General features: G+C 36.4%; 1 protein-coding gene across 2 annotated transcripts; it reads right to left on the bottom strand.

Annotated features, from left to right (window-relative positions):
• Window positions 1–5,275: 5,275 nt before the first annotated feature.
• On the bottom strand, window positions 5,276–23,609 carry ogg1 (8-oxoguanine DNA glycosylase). Of its 2 annotated transcripts, none has more exons than XM_056463253.1 (8): window positions 23,550–23,609; window positions 20,767–20,927; window positions 18,320–18,678; window positions 14,975–15,154; window positions 11,175–11,353; window positions 8,672–8,819; window positions 8,455–8,504; window positions 5,276–6,708 (listed from the first exon to the last, which is right to left on the bottom strand). In XM_056463253.1, exons 2-8 carry the CDS (start codon window positions 20,874–20,876, stop codon window positions 6,550–6,552), a joined length of 1,185 nt encoding a protein of 394 aa, XP_056319228.1. In that variant the 5' UTR covers window positions 20,877–20,927; window positions 23,550–23,609; the 3' UTR covers window positions 5,276–6,549. The 2 variants fall into 2 exon arrangements, with proteins under 2 accessions (XP_056319228.1, XP_056319227.1); XM_056463252.1 differs by lacking the exon at window positions 23,550–23,609 and adding an exon at window positions 23,091–23,139.
• Window positions 23,610–23,673: the final 64 nt, after the last annotated feature.

Below are 23,673 nucleotides of genomic sequence, written 5' to 3'. Positions count from 1 at the left end.
TATTTTTAGGTTATTATACCGTGTTCATGGTTTTCATGGTCTTGATGTTGATATAGCAGCACTTATTATTCAGCATGATTTGAGAATGACCAAAGGTTGTCTTGTCCCTTCGGCAGAAGTAAAAAATTGGCATTTGCATACATTTTCTAGATCTTATAACCTCAATGAGGATCTTAGAAATGCTCTTAAATGATTATTTTACAATTTAAATCTTTAAATTACTTTGTTTTACTTGAATTTGTTCTTCTAAAAATCCTGAACCTTTTATTTATTTTCTTGTTTCATTGTGGTGTGTTCACAGTAACTGAAACACAAATGGTCCTAATGGGCACAAGACTGACCATGATTTTGAATGAATGGACCTATATTGTGAAAATCGTTTTAATGACAGCAAGTATTTACAGTCTTACAGGAGAAACAACAGATTTGGGTCACCAACACTATGTGTGTGTGGCATGAGCATACAGTTGCATAACCATCACAAAGGCGAACACATACAAGCACAATTATAGAATGAGCCATCTGATGTGTATTTGCTTTGTTCATCATGTCATGCAGTACTTAGGAGTTGTGTAGCTAAAAATAAAGATAACCTATTACTGAAATGAGAGTAAAGTATAAAACACAAACAAATATACTACTCACAAAAAGCATATTTGGCTTTTGGATGAAATTTATACATTACCTGACAAAAGTCTTGTTGCCTATCCAAGTATTAGGAACAACAAATACTTGACTTCTAGTTAATCTAGTTGATATAAATTGACTTCTAGTTAATCATTTGTTATCAGAAGTGGCGTATATGAAAGCAAAGGCCTCTAGATTACACTTATTTTACCAAAATAAAATATGATCAAGCCTTGATTTTTAATTATTTAATTAGGACAGTAAGGTCTGACTTTGCTTAGACTAAAGTCTTGTCACTTAGCAGAAATAATGTACAGTATAGAATATAAAGTCATGCTGTGCAGTGGAAAAAGAATGAATATTGTGTATGACTCCCATGAGCTTGGAGGACTGCATCTATACATCTCTGCAATGACTCAAATCACTTATTAATAAAGTTATCTGGAATGGCAAAGAAAGCATTCTTGCAGGACTTCAAGAGTTCATCAAGATTATTTAGATTCATCTTCATTGCCTCCTCCTTCATCTTACCCCAGACATGCTCAATAATGTTCATGTGTGGTGACTGGGCTGGCCAATCCTGGAGCACCTTGACCTTCTTTGCTTTCAGGAACTTTGATGTGGAGGCTGAAGTATGAGCGCTATCTTGCTTGAAAAAATTTTCAATCTTCAATGAAAGTTTGAACATTTGCTTCCTCATTTGGAGTGGTGGTCCTTCTGTTGACATCAACCTGAGGGCTTCCATAGAAACTGTTTAATAATACCCTCTCTTATGCCTGATTCACACAGCTCATCAACAATTCCCATTCACTTTGAATGGGTGACATCAAGCTTTGCCGATCTGAATTGTGGATCCATCTGCGCTTGCTGCAAAGGTTGGGAATTTCTCAACTTTTCAAGCGCTAATGGAAGCTTCAGCCAATCGGATCGCTTTATGCAAATAACCCAGCTCAGACAGTAGCCAATTACATTCATACAGTTCAATAATGAAAAACGGAGGATAAATTTAAAATTGGTGGGCAATCAGTCAGTCCTGTATGATCAATCTTTATATACAATATATATACGGGATTCATACAGGAGAGACCAGGCTTGGAAGAGACAGGTTGAGAGGTTGAGAGACAGTCTGTGCATCTGGTACGTATTAGAGATTAATATGGTTGTTTGATATTGATGTTAAGTTTGATATGAAGTCAGTATTGTTGTTGAGTTCTGGTCTAATTTCATTGGCTGACACTGCTATGATGATTGCGTCAGTGCCAAGCTTCAGGCGCCCTCCGTTAAGCATTGATGCTGATGCCCCTTCTGAATGTATCGTTTTCTTTAGTTTGCTATAAGGGAATAATGTGCAAAATAAAACCCCATCCCCTACTCAATATTCAATTTCAGCTGGAAGTACATCAAAATACTGAAATAAAAGTCTCAGCAACTTTCAGTTCACATGGATTTTAAGTAGAAGCATGTAATGGTGAGTTCCTCAAAATATCTCAAATAATGGCTCAAACTGGCAAGTGTCCTTGACCATTAATTACAGCTTAACAAAAACATCTCGTGCTGCTTACAAGTCGACTTATTGTCTGCTGAGGCATGGCATTATACTCTTTTTGAAGATGGTCCTCAGGTCATTGAGGTTATGGATGCAGGGTTACGAACCTCAACAGTTGACCCCATAGGTTTTCTATAGCATTAAGGTCTGGAGAAATTGCAGGCCACTTTATTTGAGGTAGCTATGCCTCTTGAAATCTATAGTTAATGATGTGATCTCAGTGAGCTGGAGCTGTAATTTCTGATTATTTTATTAAAGAGAATGAGAAGTAATATATAATGTCATTATACTCTCACTAAAATAACAAATGTAACTGAGGGCCTAGATTAGAATGAGATTCATACAAGCTTATGAATAAGTCAACGTATATCACATGCATGGAGAGACACTAAAGACATTCCAATAGTGATTTATCATTAGCATGTTATACTAAAAAAGTAATAAGAGACATAATAAATACACAGCACACACAAAAATTCCCATTAATCACAATGGAAATTGCTTGGCTCGTCTGGGAATCCTTGAAAGAGTGTGCATTTGAAATATGCCCTCTTCGTACGTGTTCGCACAATTCTGGTTGTTTGTAAGGCAATCGCCTGAGCTGTAAATTTCCTGTGATCGATTACTTTAAAAACCGAAAAAGATGTCCAAAAAAAACAGACAACACTGATTCTCTTTTATCACAAAAAAAACCTCCAAACCCTTCATTAAAGGATTAGCTCATATGGTTTCATTCCCTGAGACATTTGTTTAGAACCAAAAGATTCCAATGTCTCGGCGGATTGGAACAACATAAGAGTGAATAATTAACAACATAATTTTTATCTTTGGGTAAACTAACTCTTTAATTATTATAGGTATAACAAAACAAAAAATAGTCCTTCTCAGTTTTAAAAGGATTTTAAAATATTTCTCTTCTCAATGACTTTAATATTGATGTTTATTTTGCTCTGTTGTGGCTCTTATGATCATTTGGAAAAGTGGCAGAAGGTAGATTTTTCAGATGAATCATCTGTTGAACTGCATCTCAATCACTGCAGAAGACCTATTGGAACCCACATGGACCCAAGATTCTCAGAAAAATCAGTCAAGTTTGGTGAAGGAAACATCATGGTTTTGAGTTAAGCTAAGAAGTTCAAGGCGCTCCAAGATTGGCCAGCCCAGTCACCACACATGAACATTATTGAGCATGTCTGGGGTAAGATGGAGGAGACATTGAAGATGAATCCAAAAAATCTTGATGAACTCTGGGAGTCCTGCAAGAACGCTTTCTTTGCCATTCCAGATGACTTTATTAAAAAGCTATTTGAGTCTTCGACTTCCTTTGTCCACCTGACATGTGGATCTTTAAAATGGTGGAAGGCATTCCCTCTAGGCCAGGGAAAGTGCAAGCGAGTGTAAAAATGGACTGGAACATTTGTTCCCTTGGTTACTGATTATGTTCCTCAATTGAGTCTGCTTAGTTTGTCATTATGAGCTTTTCCACAAGAGGAACATTTTTAGTTCATATAGCTACTGGCGAAAATACCTCCTTAATGGCATTTTTATGTCTTAAATAAAAGCAAATTAATGATGTGTGTGGGTTTAAGGAAGATGCTTTTCCACATGCAGAAGGGCTTTTCCACCACTGCTAGAAGGGTTATCTTAACCAGCCAAAGCTTGACAGCGTTTCGTCAAGCGTCTTGGATAATTATAATGGGATTGGATTGTCTGCAAAGGATGCATGCAGTGCTTCTTTAGAATTAGCCCTAAAGAAGGTATAATTATGCCTATTAGCTTTTGGAACAGATTTAATGAGAGCTATAATTATATGTTAAGCCTCCTAGGTTAAAGTACAGAGCTGTGGTGTGCAAGGTAAACAAAGCCAGGTATCCAGCCAGGTATTTGGGCAGGAACAATGCATTGCTAGGTGGTTAGTTTAAACAATCTTGCTAAATGTTTAGATTGTTTATCCTTCAAAGACATTCTTACATCACATGTCTTAAAGGGATAGTTCACCCAGAAAAGAAAATTACCATCATTTACTCTTCCTTCAACTTGTTCCAAACCCGTTTAAGTTGCTTTCTTCAGTTGAACACAAAATAAGAAGTTTTGGAAAAAGATTGGAAAGCAGCAGCCATTGATTATCAAAATATTTTTGTTCCTACTATGGTTTCCAACAATCTTCCGATTATCTTGTTTTGAGTTTAAGAGTTTATAACCATCTGAGAGTGAATAAATTATGAGGAAACATTAAAATGCTTTTCACCTTTCTTCTAAATGTCCTTCCCTTCTTTACTTTAAATAAGACTCTCTGGACTGACACTTACACATGACTGAAGACCTATAGAGTCACACTATGTTTGAGGGCATAGGAGACTTGCAGCTTAATCCCGAAAATATCTTTGTCTTGATGTTTGGTCCTCTGGTAAAACACTTTTATTATGATGCAAGTCATTTTGACATTGCATGGCATGCTGTAAGCCCCTCCGAGAAAGAACATTGCCACATGACTTGGGTCACTCTTACATAAGCCACTGACTCAGTCAAGCCTTTCCTTTTTTTAGCGTCACTGTTTGTGTTTCTGGGTGGGTGAACTGGCATAATGTATGTATATTTGTGCTTGTGTAATGGGCATGTGCAATTCAGTGTCATTTCAGAGCAATTTCAGTGCATATAACACAAACACAGCACAAACATATATATATATACCATATATACATTTATTTCCAAAACAACTCAAGAATGACCATCTATGCACATTAATTGATATAAAATTGCCAGTAATAACAGAGACTATATAATACACAGGACATGTCACTCGTATAGTTTGAATGAGGAAAAATGTAACAGTCAATATGGCGAATGAAGCCCCGCCTACTAGTACAGGAGGCAATCATTGATCGCTGTAGACTGACGTTTCTCCAGTTTTTGTGGTCAACAAACGCACTGAAACCTCAGCGAATATCTGATACACAGACATAAGGAATATATCCAAATAAGGCTTGAAATCTGTACTTTTAAATGAACCGACTACACTTGAAAAACGTTTGTTTGGTATGAAACAAATGTGTGGTACAGTCCGTCCTTTCGAACACACATTAAATGACAACAACTGCTCAAACTCCCACAAACTTGTAAACAACTTGTACACTTGTAGTCCTTGTCATTTCTGGAGTAGATTCGCCATCAAGACAAAGCTGTGAATTACTTCTGAAGAATGCCCGAAAGGCATTTCAAAGATGGCCGCCGAGTGAATTGACTTGCCTTAAAGGCATAGATATTTACATTAGATGTCGCCTACGCTGTTGTTGTCTATTGGCAGGAATGCGTCAATAGAGCCGCCATTTTAGTACAGGGAAGCGCTTCTTTGAAATAAATGTGAGACCAAGGTGCAGTGGAGGGCTGGCCATCCAGAGCCAGAGATTAATACACATATATACATATACAGTATCTATGATCAAGAATTTTCCCGGTGGTCAGTTTGCAAATATTTTTTTTAAATTCCAAAAATTATAATTTTACACCACTTTTCTACATCGATGGATAAGTGATCGCATGGGCATTGCTGACAAAGAGCATTTGTTTGTGTGCACACAAATGTATTATCCTCTTTCCCTGTTAAATTTGATCCAATCCATGTCCTAAAACACACCCCGTCTTCTGCTTTCCCTTTTAATTCTAATGGAGAGAGCGATTTGTTTCTGAATGAATCTCCGTTATGAACGACTTGTTCACAAAGCCTTTGTGCTTTGTTGTCTTTGTTTGCTCGTTATTACATTCGTATACAGCGCTAAAGTCCAGCATCTTCACATTGGCTTTGGTCTTGACTAGTGCGGTTGAATGACATTCGTCCTGGAAGCACTGTACAAATAAGGCAGCACTATTGACGCATGGTCAGGGTCTGTATGCGATATCTAATGTATATATCTTTGCCTTAAAGGGACTTTGGTAATAATTTCCAATGTAAATGATGAATGTTTGGTGTTGCCAAAATGAGCCAAATTTTTAAAGACCACTAAATAAATAATTAAGAGATTGTAAACACTGAAATTGTGTATTTTTTTATGAGGGGAAATTAGCGTTTAATGCAAATTCAGCATTTCATTTTGTAAAACACAATGGTTTTTTTTTTTATCAAATGTTGATTTATTCTTTTTTTTCTCCTCAAATATCCTGGAGCAAAGACAAACCCTTGAGTGTGTTTAAATGCACACTACTACACTGCGTAAGTGTGTAGACTATACTTTGTTTGAAATTACCCGTTTCAAATTAAGCTGTTTGAGATTTTGATAAATGAGTTAAATCTTTGCTTACAAAATATAGCATACACGAGTTAAGCAGACTTACTGTGCAGGTTGATTAGTGATGAATTCTATCCACATTATCACATAATTTTATGTCCTCTGCTGCTTCTTGCTTTTTTTCTTTTGTGTTTTCTGTTTTTCTTCACATCGGTCACGTTTTCTCGCATTTATCTTCAGTTCTGTTTTATCATCAGTCAATACCTCTTCTTTCAGCTTCTGAAACTTCTTTAGATCAGCACAGAAGAGTACCTGACAAGACACAAAGGTATCATCAATATTATTTTCTTCCTAAGTCATATTTATTGTAGTTGGCTGAAATAAAAGCAGCTCAGATTTTTTGAAGAGGTAGTCCATTATGATATCATATTTTAAACTTTACTTGATGTGTAATGTAGCTGTATGAACATAAACAACATCTCTGAATGTAATACGCTTAAAGTTCAATGCAAAGGAAGACATTGGCTTTTAGAGAGTTAGCTTAGTAAAACCTACAGCGAACGAATTTGGGGACTACAAAAAAATACATCCGGCCTAGTGAGATCATAAACCCTTCAGGTTACGCGCATACACCTCGCGCAGCGAAGGGGCGTGTCCCTAAAGCTAAAATGCCGTCCAAAGCTAAAATGCTGACCAAACGTGGCTATTTCCACAGAGTTTGTTCTGTTTCTGTATTTAGGCTTCCAAAGGACACGACACAAAGAGAGAAGTGCTAACAGTTTAATTTTAATTATGTTCCAGAGAATTATAAAAAGATATAGCTCTAGCATTTGACAAAGAACAGCTTCCAGAATCTCTCCCAGGTCAGTGCTGGATTCAGCTAAAAACTCCTCAAAGAAGGAGCAGCTCCAACATTAATTGACAAAGCTGTGGATTGTGAACCACAACTTGTAAGTTTTTTTATTTGTTAAAATTGATCTTTTACATGCATAGCTTCTAGCATTAACAGTATGTTGTAGCGAGGACATAAACAAGGATGTTTGCTGTTTGACACTGTTAACAATTTAGCTACAAATTCATATTTATCCATCAAACCGCTGTAAACACCCACAATCTTCACCAGCGCTGCAGTGTCTCTCTATGCGGATGCTTTCCCTGTGTTCTACATCTCAAATAACAAACTCGCAAAAGATATGTAAACATTTCATATTACTTACACATGCTTATAACCCAAAAATAAATGCAAAACACTAGTCAGATTTCATTTTAGAGAGCAGGCATGAGGTCCAGCTGTTGAAACTGATACACCTAACAGTTAAACTGACTGACAGTATTTACACAACGGCAAAATGCGTGCTAGTAGAGGTGTGACGCTTGCTGGTGATGTGCGAAGTGATCCGGTGATCTGCGAATCACAGGACATTATGTTAGCTGACCCATAAGACCCTCTTGAGGGGAGGCCTTTTGGAGGAACTAGGAACTATGAAAGTCATTTTCATGTTAGCTGAGTAGCAGTATATAATCAAAGTAAGATATATGAAAAAACAATGTGATTTTCTACAATTGAAGCATGAGCACACATTGCTTTGCACCCCATAAACACAAACAAGCCTTAAAATACACTCTGGACCACCCCTTTAAAGCTAATTTTAAGATCACTATTATTTGGCTTTTTTAAAGATGTTTTTTCTTTGTTTGGCCACAGAACATGTCACTGTTGTCCAATTACTTGCCTAACTAACCTAAACTACTTAGTTAACCAAATAGCCTAGTCAACCCTTTAAATTGCATTTTTAAGCTGAATACTAGTATCTTGAAAAATAAGTAGTAAAATATTATGTACTGTCATGATGGTGAAGTCAAAATAAAGTAGTTATTAGAAATTAGTTATTAAAACTATTATGTTTAGAAATTTGTTGAAAAATCTTCTCAATGTTAAACGGCACTTAGGAAACACTTTAATAAGAATTATGATTTAATAATTTTGAGCTAAAAATTTTGACTTTAACTGTATACACACATTTTTTCCACCCATTAATGTTGTGCAGTATTACTCACAGACTGTGCCCAGCCTGCATAAGGACCCCAGAGTTTTCTATAGAAGTCACCTGTAAAAGATTATTAAAAATATACCACATTTTTAATAAATTGAAGTAGTTTTTTATTATTCTAGATAAAGCATAAGTGTTGTTTTCTAGTCCAAAATTCACAGGTATAAATGCTAAAGGCAGATGTAAGTAGTTGCCATGGCATGGCATATTATACAAGTACAAACCAATCTCCTTGTAGACTCTATCAGTCAAGGTCTTCTGGCTGGTACCGGGAGCAAAGTTGTAGTCACGTTTGGCAATCTGCCACACATGTGTATCCACAGGAAGAGCCTCAAACTTGTCCAGTGACATCAGACAAACACAGTCAGCCACCTGATCCCCAGCAAACACATTTCATAGATGTAAGACATTATAAATGTATATATGTAACAGTTAGAGCATAGCTGTTAACATTAAATAAAGGATAAGGAAGCATATGCCAAATGCATACTCTGTGCAAGTATACTAATACATCATTTTAGTTACATTTTGGGCATCTGTCCTATTGTACAAGCTGTACTTGATGTGGTTTTCTGTGTTACCATCAGATATCTGAGATTAATGGGGGATTACAGAAAAAAAAAAGATAATAGTAAAAATGCATGATTTAATTTAAATACATTTTTAAGGTCTGTCTATTTTACGGATGAACCGATAAGGATTTTTTGGCCGATATCAATAACCGATAACTCTTAAGATTTGGAGGCCCATATATTGATAACTAACTGATATATTAGCTGATAAATTAAAAGAAAATTCAGAGTTTTTCTATTATTACTTCTATTATGGTTAGAAATAAACAAAAAATAATAATAATAATAATAATTCAGAGCCACCGTACAAGTGAAAAGCTAAATACAGATAGTATTAGTTTAGAAAACACGGCATAAATTCGTCCCATTTAGCATTTTAAATTCTTTTGAGCACATGTAGGTGCTGCTTGTCAATCAGACAATGCTACTACATTCGCTCTTGCTGTCAATTGCGGGAAAAATTATCGATGAAAGGCTTATGATAAACCGATGTGAGTTTGAAAGGCGCTGTGTGATGTGAGTGCACGCCAAGCGAGAGTCAGATTTGTCCTCAGATTCAGATTTTGGTACAACACCTGAGCAGTGAGCACAGATGACTGACAAACACATATAAAAACAGAATGTGGCAGACAGTTGAGAACACCCATGCTGGATTCAGTGAATGGCACACGTCACCCCTGCTGCTGTGTGTGTGTGTGTGTGTGTGTGTGTGTGTGTATGTATGTGTGTGTGTGTGTGTGTGTGTGTGTGTGCGCCATCACGTGCGCTTGTTATAATCATTCAAAATATGCAGATCAAACTGAATACAAATCTTTTCAACAACACATGGCAAACAAAGCTTTGATAATAACAGATAATCATATTAGATTACAAACAACCTAACTAGTTGTTTGGCACATGTGCATCACTGCTATTATGTTTACACATGTATTATTTTATCCTGAGGCAATTTAAACCAAAATTTGTATTGACACTCTATCAAACATGTCTACAATGATAAGGAATATGGTTACTTAACGTTATTTACGCACAGCAATACCACACAAAGAAAGGACAGACTTTGAAGGAATAAACAATGTGAGGAAAGCTCCGTTATAGTGTACTGGACAAGTCTAAACAAGTTCGACCCATGTATGCGCGAGGTAAGCGAGGTTCTGTACAATTACATAATCTATCGGCTTAAAGAGATCTGCCTAAATTTGACATTGGAACGATAACATTAAAAATAGCATTTATTGGTCAATAACGATATAGCCACCGATTTATGGTGCTTCCCTAGTTTATTTAAATGTGGAAATAAACAACGGCAGTATCATGCACTATAACATGTTTTGTTGAGCTTAGGGCTGAGATAGGCCAAGCTGATGCCAAACAACTAGCGCAGACGAAAACCAACTGTGTTGTTGGCTCACATCTGGTCCCGTCTATATTAAAAAGCGGTGCGTGAACACACCAAACGGATGGCAGGCAACTTAAATGAGAGAGCGTGTTCTGCACATGACTTTAAAAAAAAGTCTCTTTCCGCACCCATAGGGGGCACTAATCTATTTTCTCATTCTACAAAGAGAAAGCTGAAGATGAAATAAGCACAGACGAAGCATAAACAAAGCAGTGTTTAGTGTTTGATAGTATGATAATCCATATCGTTTGCAAATATTGTAGAAATGTAGCAAAATTACGGCCGGCTTCTTTGTTCCTTCTTGACTTGAATTGTTTACTTGGGTACTTCACGTCAGTTGTTGTTTCTGCAACCTGATTCATTCCTGAATAAGTAATCAGTGCGCTCTCTTCAGCCGACAGCCAACGCTGATTCTATATGCTGTATCAGGCCAATACAATCTGACTTTAACAAATCGAGATGTGTTGAACACACTAAACCGAACTGTCGTGTACTGACGATTTGAAGCAATCCAATGGCCGACCATCGGTTTGGTGTGTCCCAGCCTAAAGAATTCAATGGCCAATCATAGGCATCACTAAATTTGTGGAGTTTTGTTCAATGTAGGCATGCTCATTGACTGAATTATGCAAAGTAAAAGAAAAGTTGTTCCTCCAGAGAAAACAAAAGTACATTTAGATAAATTCATGCTAGTCTAAAAAATTATGCTTTAATGCATAAAGTATTTGTTTATAAAGTGACTGAAGGAACATTTACTTTCAGACCAACTCCCGGAAGAGTTCTCAGCGCATCTCTGGCCTGCAGGTAGGGGGTGCTGCGGAGTGACTGTAGCCAATCAGGGTCATGAGAGTTTATGATCATCTGTGAGCTCTGTTGCAGGAAACGTGCACGGTAGCCAAATCCTAGGTCACGCAAACGCATCTCCACACAAGGATCTACGAGGGTGGAAACAACATGCAAGAATGAAACATCCTTAATAGTGCTGGTGTAATTTAGCATTGTGGTCTGTTAAATGTACCATAGAGTGCATTGATCCAATATGTTATATTGTTTTCTGATATATACATAGAAGGTATGTGGCTAAAGTACAAATTTTAGTTAAAATTTCTCTAGAAATGGTTTTATATGCTCATTTATAACCATAAAAATTATCCCTATAGAATAGAAAGCTCAATTTTTACCATGATTGGAACTTGTAATTATACTAGACAAAAGAGACTGACAGAGATGCATTTAAAGTTGTATTTTAAAGCTTTAATATTCAGTATATGAAAACACAGGCAGGAATTAATATCATCCTCTGCATAAATAAATGAGTTTTATCAAATGTAATGAAATCCATTCACTCTATAAAAATAACAGTAAGAGCGGAGTTATGTGACACAATGTAGAAACGCGCATTAGACACTTATACTCAGCAGTTTACATGCGTCTGTTGCCTCGTTACAAAAGTATATGGCATATTTCTCATCAGGGGCGCCGGTAGGGGGGGGTGGGAGATTGTGGCGGTGGAGTTAGGACGATTTTAAGAGCCCATGCATCTTGGGGGCCCCAGAGATGTTATTAGGTGCCCACAATGCCCCCGGCTTTTCACTTTAGTCCACGACATAAAACCCTCCCTCCCTCCGGTGCTAATGTCCAAAAAAAATAAAACCACAGCTGCCCAACTCACTGCAGAATTAAATGTGCACCTTAACTCTTCTGTTTCCAACAAAACTGTTTGGTGGAAAAACTCCACAGGGTGAATATACCGTACATGGCCAGGTTTCTATAGCCAAACCTTTGGTCACTCGTGCCAATGCCAAACGCTGATTTCATTGGCATCACTGCCAAGGACTATCGAACCTCCGGAATCAGAATCAGAAAGAACTTTATTGCCAGGTATGTTCACACATACGAGGAATTTGTTTTCTGGAGGGCCGTGTGCACCCAATGGTTCAAACACTGTATTCTGAAGGTAGTGCCATGCATCAGAATGATAATGCATCAATACACCCAGCAAGACTGGTGACAGTGGTTTGATAAACATGAAAGTGAAGTTGAACATCTCCATGGCCTGCACAGTCACCAGGGGCCTCATGTACGAAGACTTGCACTGAATTCATACTAAAACATTGCGTACGGACAAAGCTGTGAATGTGTGTACGCAGTAAAAAATTCAGATGTATGAAACACTGCGTATGCTGAATCCCACGCATATTCTCTTTGTACATCCAAATTAACGTGAAACTGAGCGCACGTGCACGAGAGCAAAACCCCTCCCTTCCTCCTCCCCCTAATAAATATGGTAATGACTCTACTTTGGCAAAATCAAATGAAAAAGTAATGGCAAACAAACAAAAAGAGAAACTTTGAACAGATTGTGAATTGGAGGTGCTCCTTTAGGAGGTAGACCAGAGAAAAACGTGAGAAAAACTGGAGAAAATTCCCAAGTTTGTCCTCCAGAATTAATAACAAAAGAAAAAAAATGGGAGAGTTTAGCTGACATGGTTAACGCAGTGGGGTCTGAACATCTCACTGTGAGTGAATTAAAAAAGAAATGGTCCGATGTAAAGGTGTACATTTTTATAGTGTCTATTTAGGCTATGGGCAAATAGCACACCTCGTTGGAATGAGCTAATTGAGTCAACTATAGGGAACGTCTAACAGCAGTGTGAGTGGCATGGCTCGTAAAGCGCATGACCATGTGTTTTGACACAATCAACCATGAACCTGGGTCGAATCTTCTAGCGTCTTATGAACTCATGCTAAGTTTCCGATTCACGTATGCAAATTCGTCTTCAGATGGTGCCTTTATAGCAATGTGCGTGCAGTCGATCGCTTCGATTACATTGGGGAAAGCGGCAACACTGCAAATTGCGCTTTAATGTTTGACTGGTCAACTGCATGATATGGAAACCTTATATACCTGCTAGACATGCGGATGATCCCATCCCATACAGCTGGCTTTGCACGGCTCAAAGATACTTTGCAGTGTGTAATTTAACACAATTGCTTTTAGAAGTCGCCAATAGAAATAAAACAAACACACACAAGAAATGCACGTACACCAGACATGAAGTTGGCGTGGACCAACGCACATTCTCACGTTAATTTCATTGTAATTCCAAACGTGAGCGTGAAATCTGGCGTACGCAAAGTTTTTGTGCGTACCCAGCGTTGATACATGAGGCCCCTGGATATTATTAAGCCAATTTGGGGTGTTTTGGAGGAGCAAGTCAGAAAACATTTTCCTCCACCAGCGACATGTGATGTAAGCCACAGGTGCAAGGTGAATGGTTCAAAATCCTACTGGCCACTGTGCAGGACTTGTACCTGTCATTCCCAAGACAAATTGATGCTGTTTTGGCAGCAAAAGGAGACCCTACACCATACTAAGGAATTATTGTGGTCTAAAATTAGATGTTTCAGTTTCATTGTCCAATCCCTGTACATTCATCTGCAACTTACACATGTTCTGCTGGTGATTTAAGTGACTTTAAATGTGGTGTGGTATTGAATGTCACATGGGCTTTTCTAAGAATTTCAGAAACTGCTAATTTCCACGTTGCTAGGGTTTACAGAAAATGGCTAGAATAAATATATACTCAGTAACCAGCAGATCTGGGGGCAAAAATGCCTCCGAGGAGAATGGTAGGATTTGATTGAGCTCATAAAAGTCAACAGCAAGTTAAATAACAACTCGCAACAACTGATGTGTGCAGAAGGGTGTCTCTGAATGCACAACAAATAAAACATTAAAAAAAAAAATAGATGAGCTACAGCACACACAGATCACACCAGGTACCACTTCAGTCAGCTAAGAACAGAAAAATGTTCATATGATGACCAAAATTAGATAACAGAAGTTTGTAAAATGTTTGACTAGTCTAACAAGTCTCTATTTCTGCCACATCACTTGTCACATAACTGCCACATCAAAATTCGGTGAAAACAACATGGATTATGGATCTATCCTGTCCTCTATCAATGGATCAGTCAAACAGTGGTCTAATGGTGTGGAGAATACTTTCTTGACACTTCTGGGCCCACCATCTGAGCATCTATGTACATCCCTTGATGGATACAATCTGTCTAATTCCAGCAAAATGAATCTTAAATAGTATAAATGTCAATGGTTACAGGAATTCAATTTTCAGGAAAACATCTTTTTTGTGTTCAACAGCAGAAAGAAACTCATAAAGGTTAATAATCATTTGAGGGTGAGTAAGTAGTGAGTAAATTTTCATTTTTGGGTGAACTAGCCGTTAAAGTTCATGTTTTGAAGACACAATTCAAAGGAAAATTGAGGTGAAATCACTTTAAAAAAACAAAGTAGTATAGAAATAGAAGAATAGTAGATGGTTAAGCATTGGCAAAACAAATATATGCATTTAATCATAAACAGTCCAAAAGAGTCAATCATTTTCCTCATTTCATGTATCATGAAATTTAAAAGTACCTATAAATACTAATTAGATTTTTTTTTAAGCGCCCATACTTGTCTTGTTTGTCAAAAGAAAAGGTGTGTCAAAACAAACATGGCATAGAAGTACTATAAATCCTACTACAGCTACCTGTAAGATCTTGCAAAGATGGAAAATCATGATAGGCCACATCATCAAGCTTGCAGAGGAGAGTCCCGAGGGTCTGACATAGTCTTTCGACCATGCCCTGAATCCGAGAGATGTGATTATTAGAGCTACAGATGAATGAGAAAAGACACTCCACAGGATCTTGTCGCAGCAAACGCACTCCTGAGATATTCAAAAACAAGGTGTCATGCTCAAAAATTAAAAAGGAAAATCACTTTTTACTTTTACTACTTCATCTCTCGCTAGTATTTTTTTTAATAATCAGTTGTATTTTGTAAATCTTGAAACAATGAAAATGTAACCCCTAAATGACATTTGAAAGGGGAGAGAAATACTGTGATTATTTTATTTTCAATATATGGAAACATGCCACTCAAAGTGGCTGGCTACAAACCATAAAAATACTATAAAGTATCGTAAAACTAGTCTGTGCGCTATTTTTAACATATTTTAAAAGAGCCTTGGGTTTGTCCATCCTGATCTCACAAGGAAACGTAACGAATTAGCAACTAATGCAAAAAGTTGCGAATTGCCATGAGATAGCATTGTTTGGGCATATTTTACCCTCATTTAGGTTTAAATAACTTAACATATTTTAGAGTGTACTATGGAAATCAATAGCTATGTTTCCATTGATTTCATTTTCCGCAAAACTTGAACATCACATAAACATTTGAAAATGCACATTTTCCATCCAATGAGCAGGGCCAGGCAGAATCTGCAGACATTTTTTGCTACTTCAGCACAAAATATTCTAAAAAAATTGCAGATTAATGCAGAATGATTTTTAGTATCTAAACATGTAAAACTTGAAATAAAAAATAATCACTTTAAAACTTTTTATCTAAAGTTTTATGCAAATCTGATGCAAATTTGATCCACTTGTTTGGTAAACAAAGCCTCTACCATAACCTCTACCAAAACTCATAATATATATCTACTACAAAACAGAAAATATTACTTTACAAACTGTATTGTAAATAAAGCATATAAATGTTTGCATATTAGTCAATAATATCACAGAAATGAATACAAAAACTGAATAAATATTTAGACACATTAACAGAAGTCAATAAATAGACTCAACCATTGCCTAAAAAAATCTGTGGAAAATTTGCAGATTTCTATGGGGCAGATTCTGTGTGGGCCTACCAATGAGTCCAAGAGAACAAAATCATCACTGGTGCCAAATATCAAAAAGAAAAATGAAATTTGCTGAAATTTTCATATTTAGTAAATTACCTGCACCCCAGAAGATGTAATGCAATGAATGTGCGTTGTCTTTTAGAGGTGCAAGATGCTTTTTGGGAGCGCAGGCGCTCAACACAGTTCTGGATGTAATAATACTGAACCACTTTGATGACAGACTTTGGCTGAGGCATTTTAAAATGCCCAAAAAAACATTTCAGATAATAGGTGCGTTCGACTTCATGCAGCGCTGCGCAGATCGATCGAAATCTGTCTTAAAGCGGTGCATGCTGGTTAGAAATGTTGTCCAGATTGATGCTGCGCCGACGCCACGTGACTGTCACATGTGGCATCAAAGTACCACGACAGTGCTCTGAGATCAGACGACTGATTCAGGCCGTGCAGCATCTGAAGAGTGACTGCACAACCTCTGATGACGACACCGACATTACACGATTGGCTGCGTTCACTGCATGAGAACAACCACATGCGTTTCAGATTTACTATTGGACAACTTCCGATTCACAAATTTCAAAACAAACAATTAACTTTTCATACCCTCTCTATCTTGTACACATCATGTGTATTAAAAGACTACAAATATTTACTACAGTATCATCTTTTGTTAAATAATCTGGTTATTAAGGCTAGCTTGTTTGCACAGGTTTATTTTCAACGTTTTTATACAGACTATTTACTGCATTCAGCTCCATGAAGGATTTAAATGATATATTTTAGTAAATAATCGAAATATTAATTAAAATAAGTCTTACAGACTTGTAATAAAATAATTATCATCATTGATTCTGCCACCCTAAAGGTTTCTTAACATATTAAGTTAAAGAACTATTTTATTAAATAATTATAAAATGATTATTAGGATTATAAAAAATATATATATTTTTTTCCTGTCTAGCCGTTTATACCTGCTCTTTCTGGGAAACTTCTACTGAAAGTGTAGCTCACTTATTTTTGGAATGTCCTTTTGTTCAATCTTTTTGGATTAAAGTTCTTTTTTGAAAATGCTTTCATTATCCAAAATAATCTTAATCATGGTTTAAGACTTAATCAAAACACCTTGTGTTGGGTTTTACACTAATATATATTGAAAAGTTTTATATCTATAAATGTAAATAAATGTAAACCCCTTTTTGGCATATTCAAACAAGAAGTATTAGCCTAGAGTGATGTGTAAACTCCTAGAATTTGTGCTTATTGCTTAGTATTTAATAGGCCTGTTCGTTTTTATGTTTATAATACCCTCTCGTTTCCGCTTATTTCTCTCATGCGTTTGTAATGTATTCAATTCATAATTCCCTTAAGTTTGAAAATGAACTATAGTTTGTAGAGACTGTATTCTGTTTTATTTGTAAATCTTTTGTTGTTATAAATAAAAAAGAAAACGGAAAAAAGATGATGATGCCATGTGATCACTCATCATGACTGCCGCAGCTTTGAACCCCGAAGTGTTCGGCTTGACGGCTCCGTTTTCAACTCCGTCCCCGCCTGCGCTCAGCTATTCTCGTTGATCACTGGCTGCATCTGTGCTTCATGTCGAACGCACCTTTTGTCAATGTGGCTGCTCAGCTGGTTTGTCCATTAATACTAACCAACTGCACCTATTTTTATCATCACATGATCTGTTTAAACAAAAAATCAGTTATTGTGATTTTTTTCATATATGCATGCTGACATTTACTCTGTGAAAATGTGTTTACAGCTTAGTTTATGCATTTTTTCATGAAATAAAACGTTTAAAAACTGAGTAGGATAAAGTTTTTATGCACATTTTAAAAAGGTGTTTTCATTAAGCATTTTTATGCAATATTTCAAAATGTGCATAAAAATAGGTGAATGGAATCACAGCTGATTCCTTAGCATTTCTTGCTTTGTGTTTAACAGAATAAAGAAACTCAAAAAGATTTTGAACAGGTAGAGAGGAAGTATATGATGGCAGAATTTTCATTTTTGGATGAAGTGTTCCTTAAAAATGTGTAGAAGGCATTTTATATGCTTTCAGTGTCAGGAAAAGTTCAGCATAAAACTTCTGCCTTACGTTGCGCTTGTGTTAAGTGGAAAAACCATATTGTATGATATTAAAATTATTTACATTTTTGACTGCTTTAATCAGACATCTACCTGTGAAGATGTTTGCTGTGTGTTTAAAGTGTGGATCCACGGTGCTCCAGTTCTTGTAAAGATCCCCTAATTTAACATCTAACTGAAAATAGTCCCTCAGAAGTTCCTCCTCTTTTTTGTCAGGTTCTGACACTACCGTGCACAACCCTTCCTCTTCCTGCTTCATATCAATCATTCTTTTTGACATTTTTCCCAACAACTGCTCCTCCTCTTCCACTTTTCCTTTCTGTCTGGTTTCTGTTCCTGGATTTCTATGATGGCTGTAAACATAGTACCATAAAGTATCCTCTGTTTGTGTTAGCGTCCACACTTTTCCACGCATTACTCCGGTCCAGTGACCATCTGCAGTCTCGCGCCATCTAAAAAGATTGACAGTACAGTCACATCATAAACAGCTGAACACAGAGGTTTATACACTTTAAAGAAACAATTTGTCAAAAACCTAGGCGCTTTTTTTAAACATAATTTTTATTATTGAAATGACAGAAATTACAGTGTTTTTGAAGGTCATCACTTCACCATTATTGCACACCATGTATTAAAGGTGAATATTGTGCAAAAGAGGTATTTAAGGTTTAATATTGTGCAAAAGAGTTATTTAAGGTTGAAGCAAGCAGTGCAACATGATTATGGTACATTTATAGTAAACATTGTTTTCCCTTATTGAGCCGACAACTTGTTAAGGCCCTGATGGTGAGGCTGTGGTCTTTAAGTTCGGCTCCAGCAGTAAACATGTTTATACTATGCTATAAAGATTTCACTTATCACTGCTGTTTACCATGTCCAAATACAGGGACACTGGAGCGATTCAAAGTCGCGTTGATCAGCTGGTCAGTCTATGAGCTGACACATGATCAATCCGCTGATGGATTGACTGATCTACGCAGCTTTGAAAATGCTCCAGTATCCCTGTATCTGTGTTTACACTTGGTGAACATCGGTGAAGAGTGGTTAACTGATGACATTCACGGCCAATCACAGTCATTTCTGTTGAGTCAACAGTGCTAAATGTTAGCAGGAAATGGATGTTTTTAAAATTTCTGTACCGATAGGTACCAAATTCAACACTTGACAACACCAGTTTGAATATATCAAAATACTTGAAAAGATTATGTTGCCCTATAACAAAGCATTGCATCATTACATTTATAATTATCAGAAACATTATAAGTAGAACTTGGATAAACCATATGTTGTAGTGGTCATGTTTTTAATAATCCCATTGAATCAAATGACAGCAGTTATATCTTATGTTTATCCTACGCTATAAAGATTTACCATAGACTGGTATTTCCTGGGTTTCTTCACAGCATGTTTGGTTGTTCTGAGAGTCTTCTACTCGAGAGGGAGAGAGGGAGAGAGAGAGAGAGAGAGAGAGAGAGAGAGAGAGAGAGAGAGAGAGAGAGAGAGCCCTCTGGCCTTTGGAGGACATATACAACTAATCACATCACCATACTTTCCTCACATGATGTGCAAGACAATCGCAGCTTTTGCTAAATCGCAAATGAGATTTTATGTCAATGATTAAGGTAATGGAGTGGCCTGCTCAATCTCCTGACCTCAACTCAAGTGAAAAATTGTGGGCTAACATTAAAAATGTAGTTTCTGCAGCAAAATCCAAAATTCACTGGAAGTGGACGCAGTTCATTCATTAAGGACTGAAATCCCTGTTTCCTCGTGCCAAATGTTTTAAGTTTTAAGACAGCAGTTATCAAAAATAATGGCTCTGCAACTACATATTAGTTTATTGCTTTATAACTGAAGCGTAAAAATGTCTTTAGTTCATAGGTTTGTATGGTTAACGAGAAAAATATATAAATATTATTTTTATGAACAGTTTAATAATGAGTTTAAAAAGAAAAAATATTAATAGTATTTTTATTAACGGGTTAATTTTTCTTTTATATGCCTCCTGTGGCAAAAATACACACAGCATCCATAAGATTTCTTAATACTTATTTAATACTGATTTAGATTTGAATGTGTAATGTTTCCACTATTTTTGAAACATGGAAACAAAAGCTATTTAAAAAATATATGCAAGTCATTAACTTTAAAGCACTGCTATTTTTTAACATTACTGTGGCCTATAATTATGTATGAGTTAGACCGTCCTGGAAGGTGCGTATATCACTTTGTCTGGCAAAGTTTTTTTTATTTTTTACTGGAGTGAAAATGTTGTTTTTGAAAATTGAATGAGAAAGACATGTCTTAATTAAGGTTATGTTCGTGCTATTAGAAAGTTGTTTGGAAATAGAGGCAACACATTCAAAGACACTGGAAAAAGTAGTAGATGCTGAAATCTATGCAGTCAATTTGACTATTATGACAATTTAAGGTTGAATTATTCAGAACTCTTTGTGTTTTGTAATTGTGTTGTGTGAGTTTACTTCTAATGGAGCAATTATCTATATATTACGGTCTACATATTACTGTATATAACTTACCTGAAGGTCTGACCACATCCCAGAGTGAGATCCAGCCGAAGCTCTGACCGTGCACATGACAGAGACCGCCATGCCTTACAGCTGGCAGAGAATAGAGCATGCTGGGACATTCTTCTGCTTTATTGCTTGCTTACAACATCAAATCAGACAGGTCAAGTCAGCTAAAGAAAGAGAGGAAAAAGTTTAGAATAAAATAAAACTAAAACAGATTTAAAATGCATGCAATGAAAATACATTAATCTACAGTAACAGAAGAAAAGTTTAACGGAAAGTCTACAATTAAATTACAAACAAACATGAGGCCTTTACACTTTACATCACAGGGCTTGATGCTTACTTTTTTCAGAAGGCCTAATTTGAAAAATGTAGAAGCACATCAAAGAATTTTAGAAGTGCAGTGAAAATGTATCAAATAAACAAGTGTTCTTCTTAATAATTGTACATGAGGAGATCTTTAAAAGCAAATCTGTTTCATTAATTTGAATGAATACACTAGGTTTTATTTGACTGTAGAAACAGCTGTCTCTTTAGAATTGAATAATTAATTATAATTTAAGCTGTATAAAGTTTAGCTAGTGTTGCACAGCAGGCATGGGATCAAATTGCCCTTATGAAGGCCTCTCTAAACTGATCTGAATCAAGTCTTCAGTTGTGGACATGCCTAGGCAGCTTCTTGTTGAGTTTTTGATCCAGTTTCGAGCTGAAAAAAAATCTTTAACACTGGCCAGCAGAAATAGGGAGTTAAGTTATTGTTAAGTTAATAAAAGTACATGGTTAATATAATCATTTACATGACCAGAGCAGTTTAATGCGTGTTTGTATCTTAACATAATTAATTTTATAATTATATATATTGTACATATTATCTTTAGGATGTCCAATATTAATATAGGAATGAACAATTATTTACTTTTTTGTGTGATCATTGGTGTAAACATGACAATGCAGTGCATTTACATATACATTAGGCTTGGGCGGTAATACAGTAATATGGTATACCACAGGATCTAAAAATAGCAACGGTGTCATTTTCAATATCGTTATACCGTCATAAAAAACAATGCACTTATATAGGAGACAAGTATTAAATATAAATTATTTAATGCCTAAAAATGCGTATGCATGATTGTCAGCACGGAACAGTGTGGAGGAGAGAGGTGAGGTAAGATGGCGAGTCGTGGACCAATTGACCTGGTCTTGAAAAAGAACACAACCTCTGCAGTTTAAATGAGAGAGAGAGCGTGATGCTGTGCGTCGCTGCCTATATGTGTATGTATGTGTGTGTGTGTGTGTGTGTGTGTGTGTGTATGTGTTTTTCACTGTCGAAAAAAAAGACAAACATGATCCCGAATGAATCATGATCCCGAATGAATCAAGCCACATAGACGCTGTACTCTGAAGTGTGAGGGAAATTAAGTGTTGTTTTCCCTACCCAAAGACGAGGTGGTGAAGAGTCAGAAGCTTATTTTTGCAAAAATACCTCCGCATTTTAGCCATAGCCTTGTGCTGTGTTCCCGTCATTTTTCTGACGAGTGCTTCAGCAGTCTACATCCTTACAATGGGGGATTCATCGGCCGTTTGTTAAAGGAAGGATCAGAAAAAAACTATATGGGAATTTGTCAGAGCTTGACAGGAACTTTACAGAACACAGTTCATGGATCAGTTCCTTCCTCCATTTCACAAGTGTAACTAAGTGCGATTAAAATGGTTGCCACCTTGTTTTCTCTAGCTAGCAAATTATGCATTTAATTGTGTTTTGTCACTTGTAACCACTTGTACTGTGTCTGGTTAACTATTTATATTCTCATATCACATTGAAAATGCAACGCATGCCACTTTGTTTACGGATTTAAATGCGTTTGCTGATGAATCACTGAACAGATTATATGGGAGTCATTAGGATAATTAGGTACAAATTAATCCATATTTTAAGACAACGAAAGTGTTTTTTGACCTTGCATGTTTTGTAGCCTGTTGTTGGAGACCCCCAAAACCAAAATATAACCTTTTTAATGCATAATAGGGGCTCTTTAAATATATCCATATTGCAATTGAGTGCAAGAAAGTGTATGTGTTTAGTAAAATAATGTGACCACTGTGAGTTACAGTGACACGTAATGGCATTATACAAATTATTTTACATCATATACTATGTGTAGTAACTGTTAAGTAAAACAAATACATTACTCTATATAACCTTTTTTTTCATATTAATAGATTCCAGGTAAATCCTTGCTGCAAGGTTTCTCTGGTCTATGACTGGTCTACGGACGTGTTCTTCCAAGGGTACTCGAATAATCTATTAATGTACATTAAAATCTTACCAATTTGGTGTTGTTTACATCTGTTTTCACTTCCGCACATAGGATGTGGTATCCTATATTGTGATTGGTTATCAACGCACACGTGATTCATGTTGACATAAACGTACGAGGTACTCGGTTCATCTTTTGAAGTGATGCAAAATAAAAACATAACATTATTCACATTAGTTTAGAAATTATATCAAAAGACGCTGTTATATAATGTTTCTGTTTGTGGGTACTATCAGAACGATAGATCTTAAGAACAATGAACTGTTGCTGTTTACCAAGAACCACGCGTTGTACAAAAAACGTTCACGGAGTTTAACTGAGCAAAAGTAAATTATCCCTGAGTGACTTCGGTGATTTTAACTGCCGTCTTGATTTCTGTATTTACATCAACATAGCTAAACAGACCCCGCGGTCCTTTATAATGCTTAATTCAAATATTTACATCTTCTAAAAAAGATATTTACTTACTAATAATGCGTTGTATTCCACATGGCAGTGTTCGACTGATGCAACGTAGTGTCAACCGAGGCTCTTCTGTGATTGGTGCAAAGATGCGGAAAGGCAAATCTGATTGGAGAAATCACAGTTAGTA

Source organism: Danio aesculapii, chromosome 8, assembly GCF_903798145.1.
Source record: "Danio aesculapii chromosome 8, fDanAes4.1, whole genome shotgun sequence".
NCBI lineage: Eukaryota > Metazoa > Chordata > Actinopteri > Cypriniformes > Danionidae > Danio > Danio aesculapii.
The sequence above is the reverse complement of the archived record's forward strand: the minus strand, read 5'-3'. Positions and strand labels throughout refer to the sequence as shown.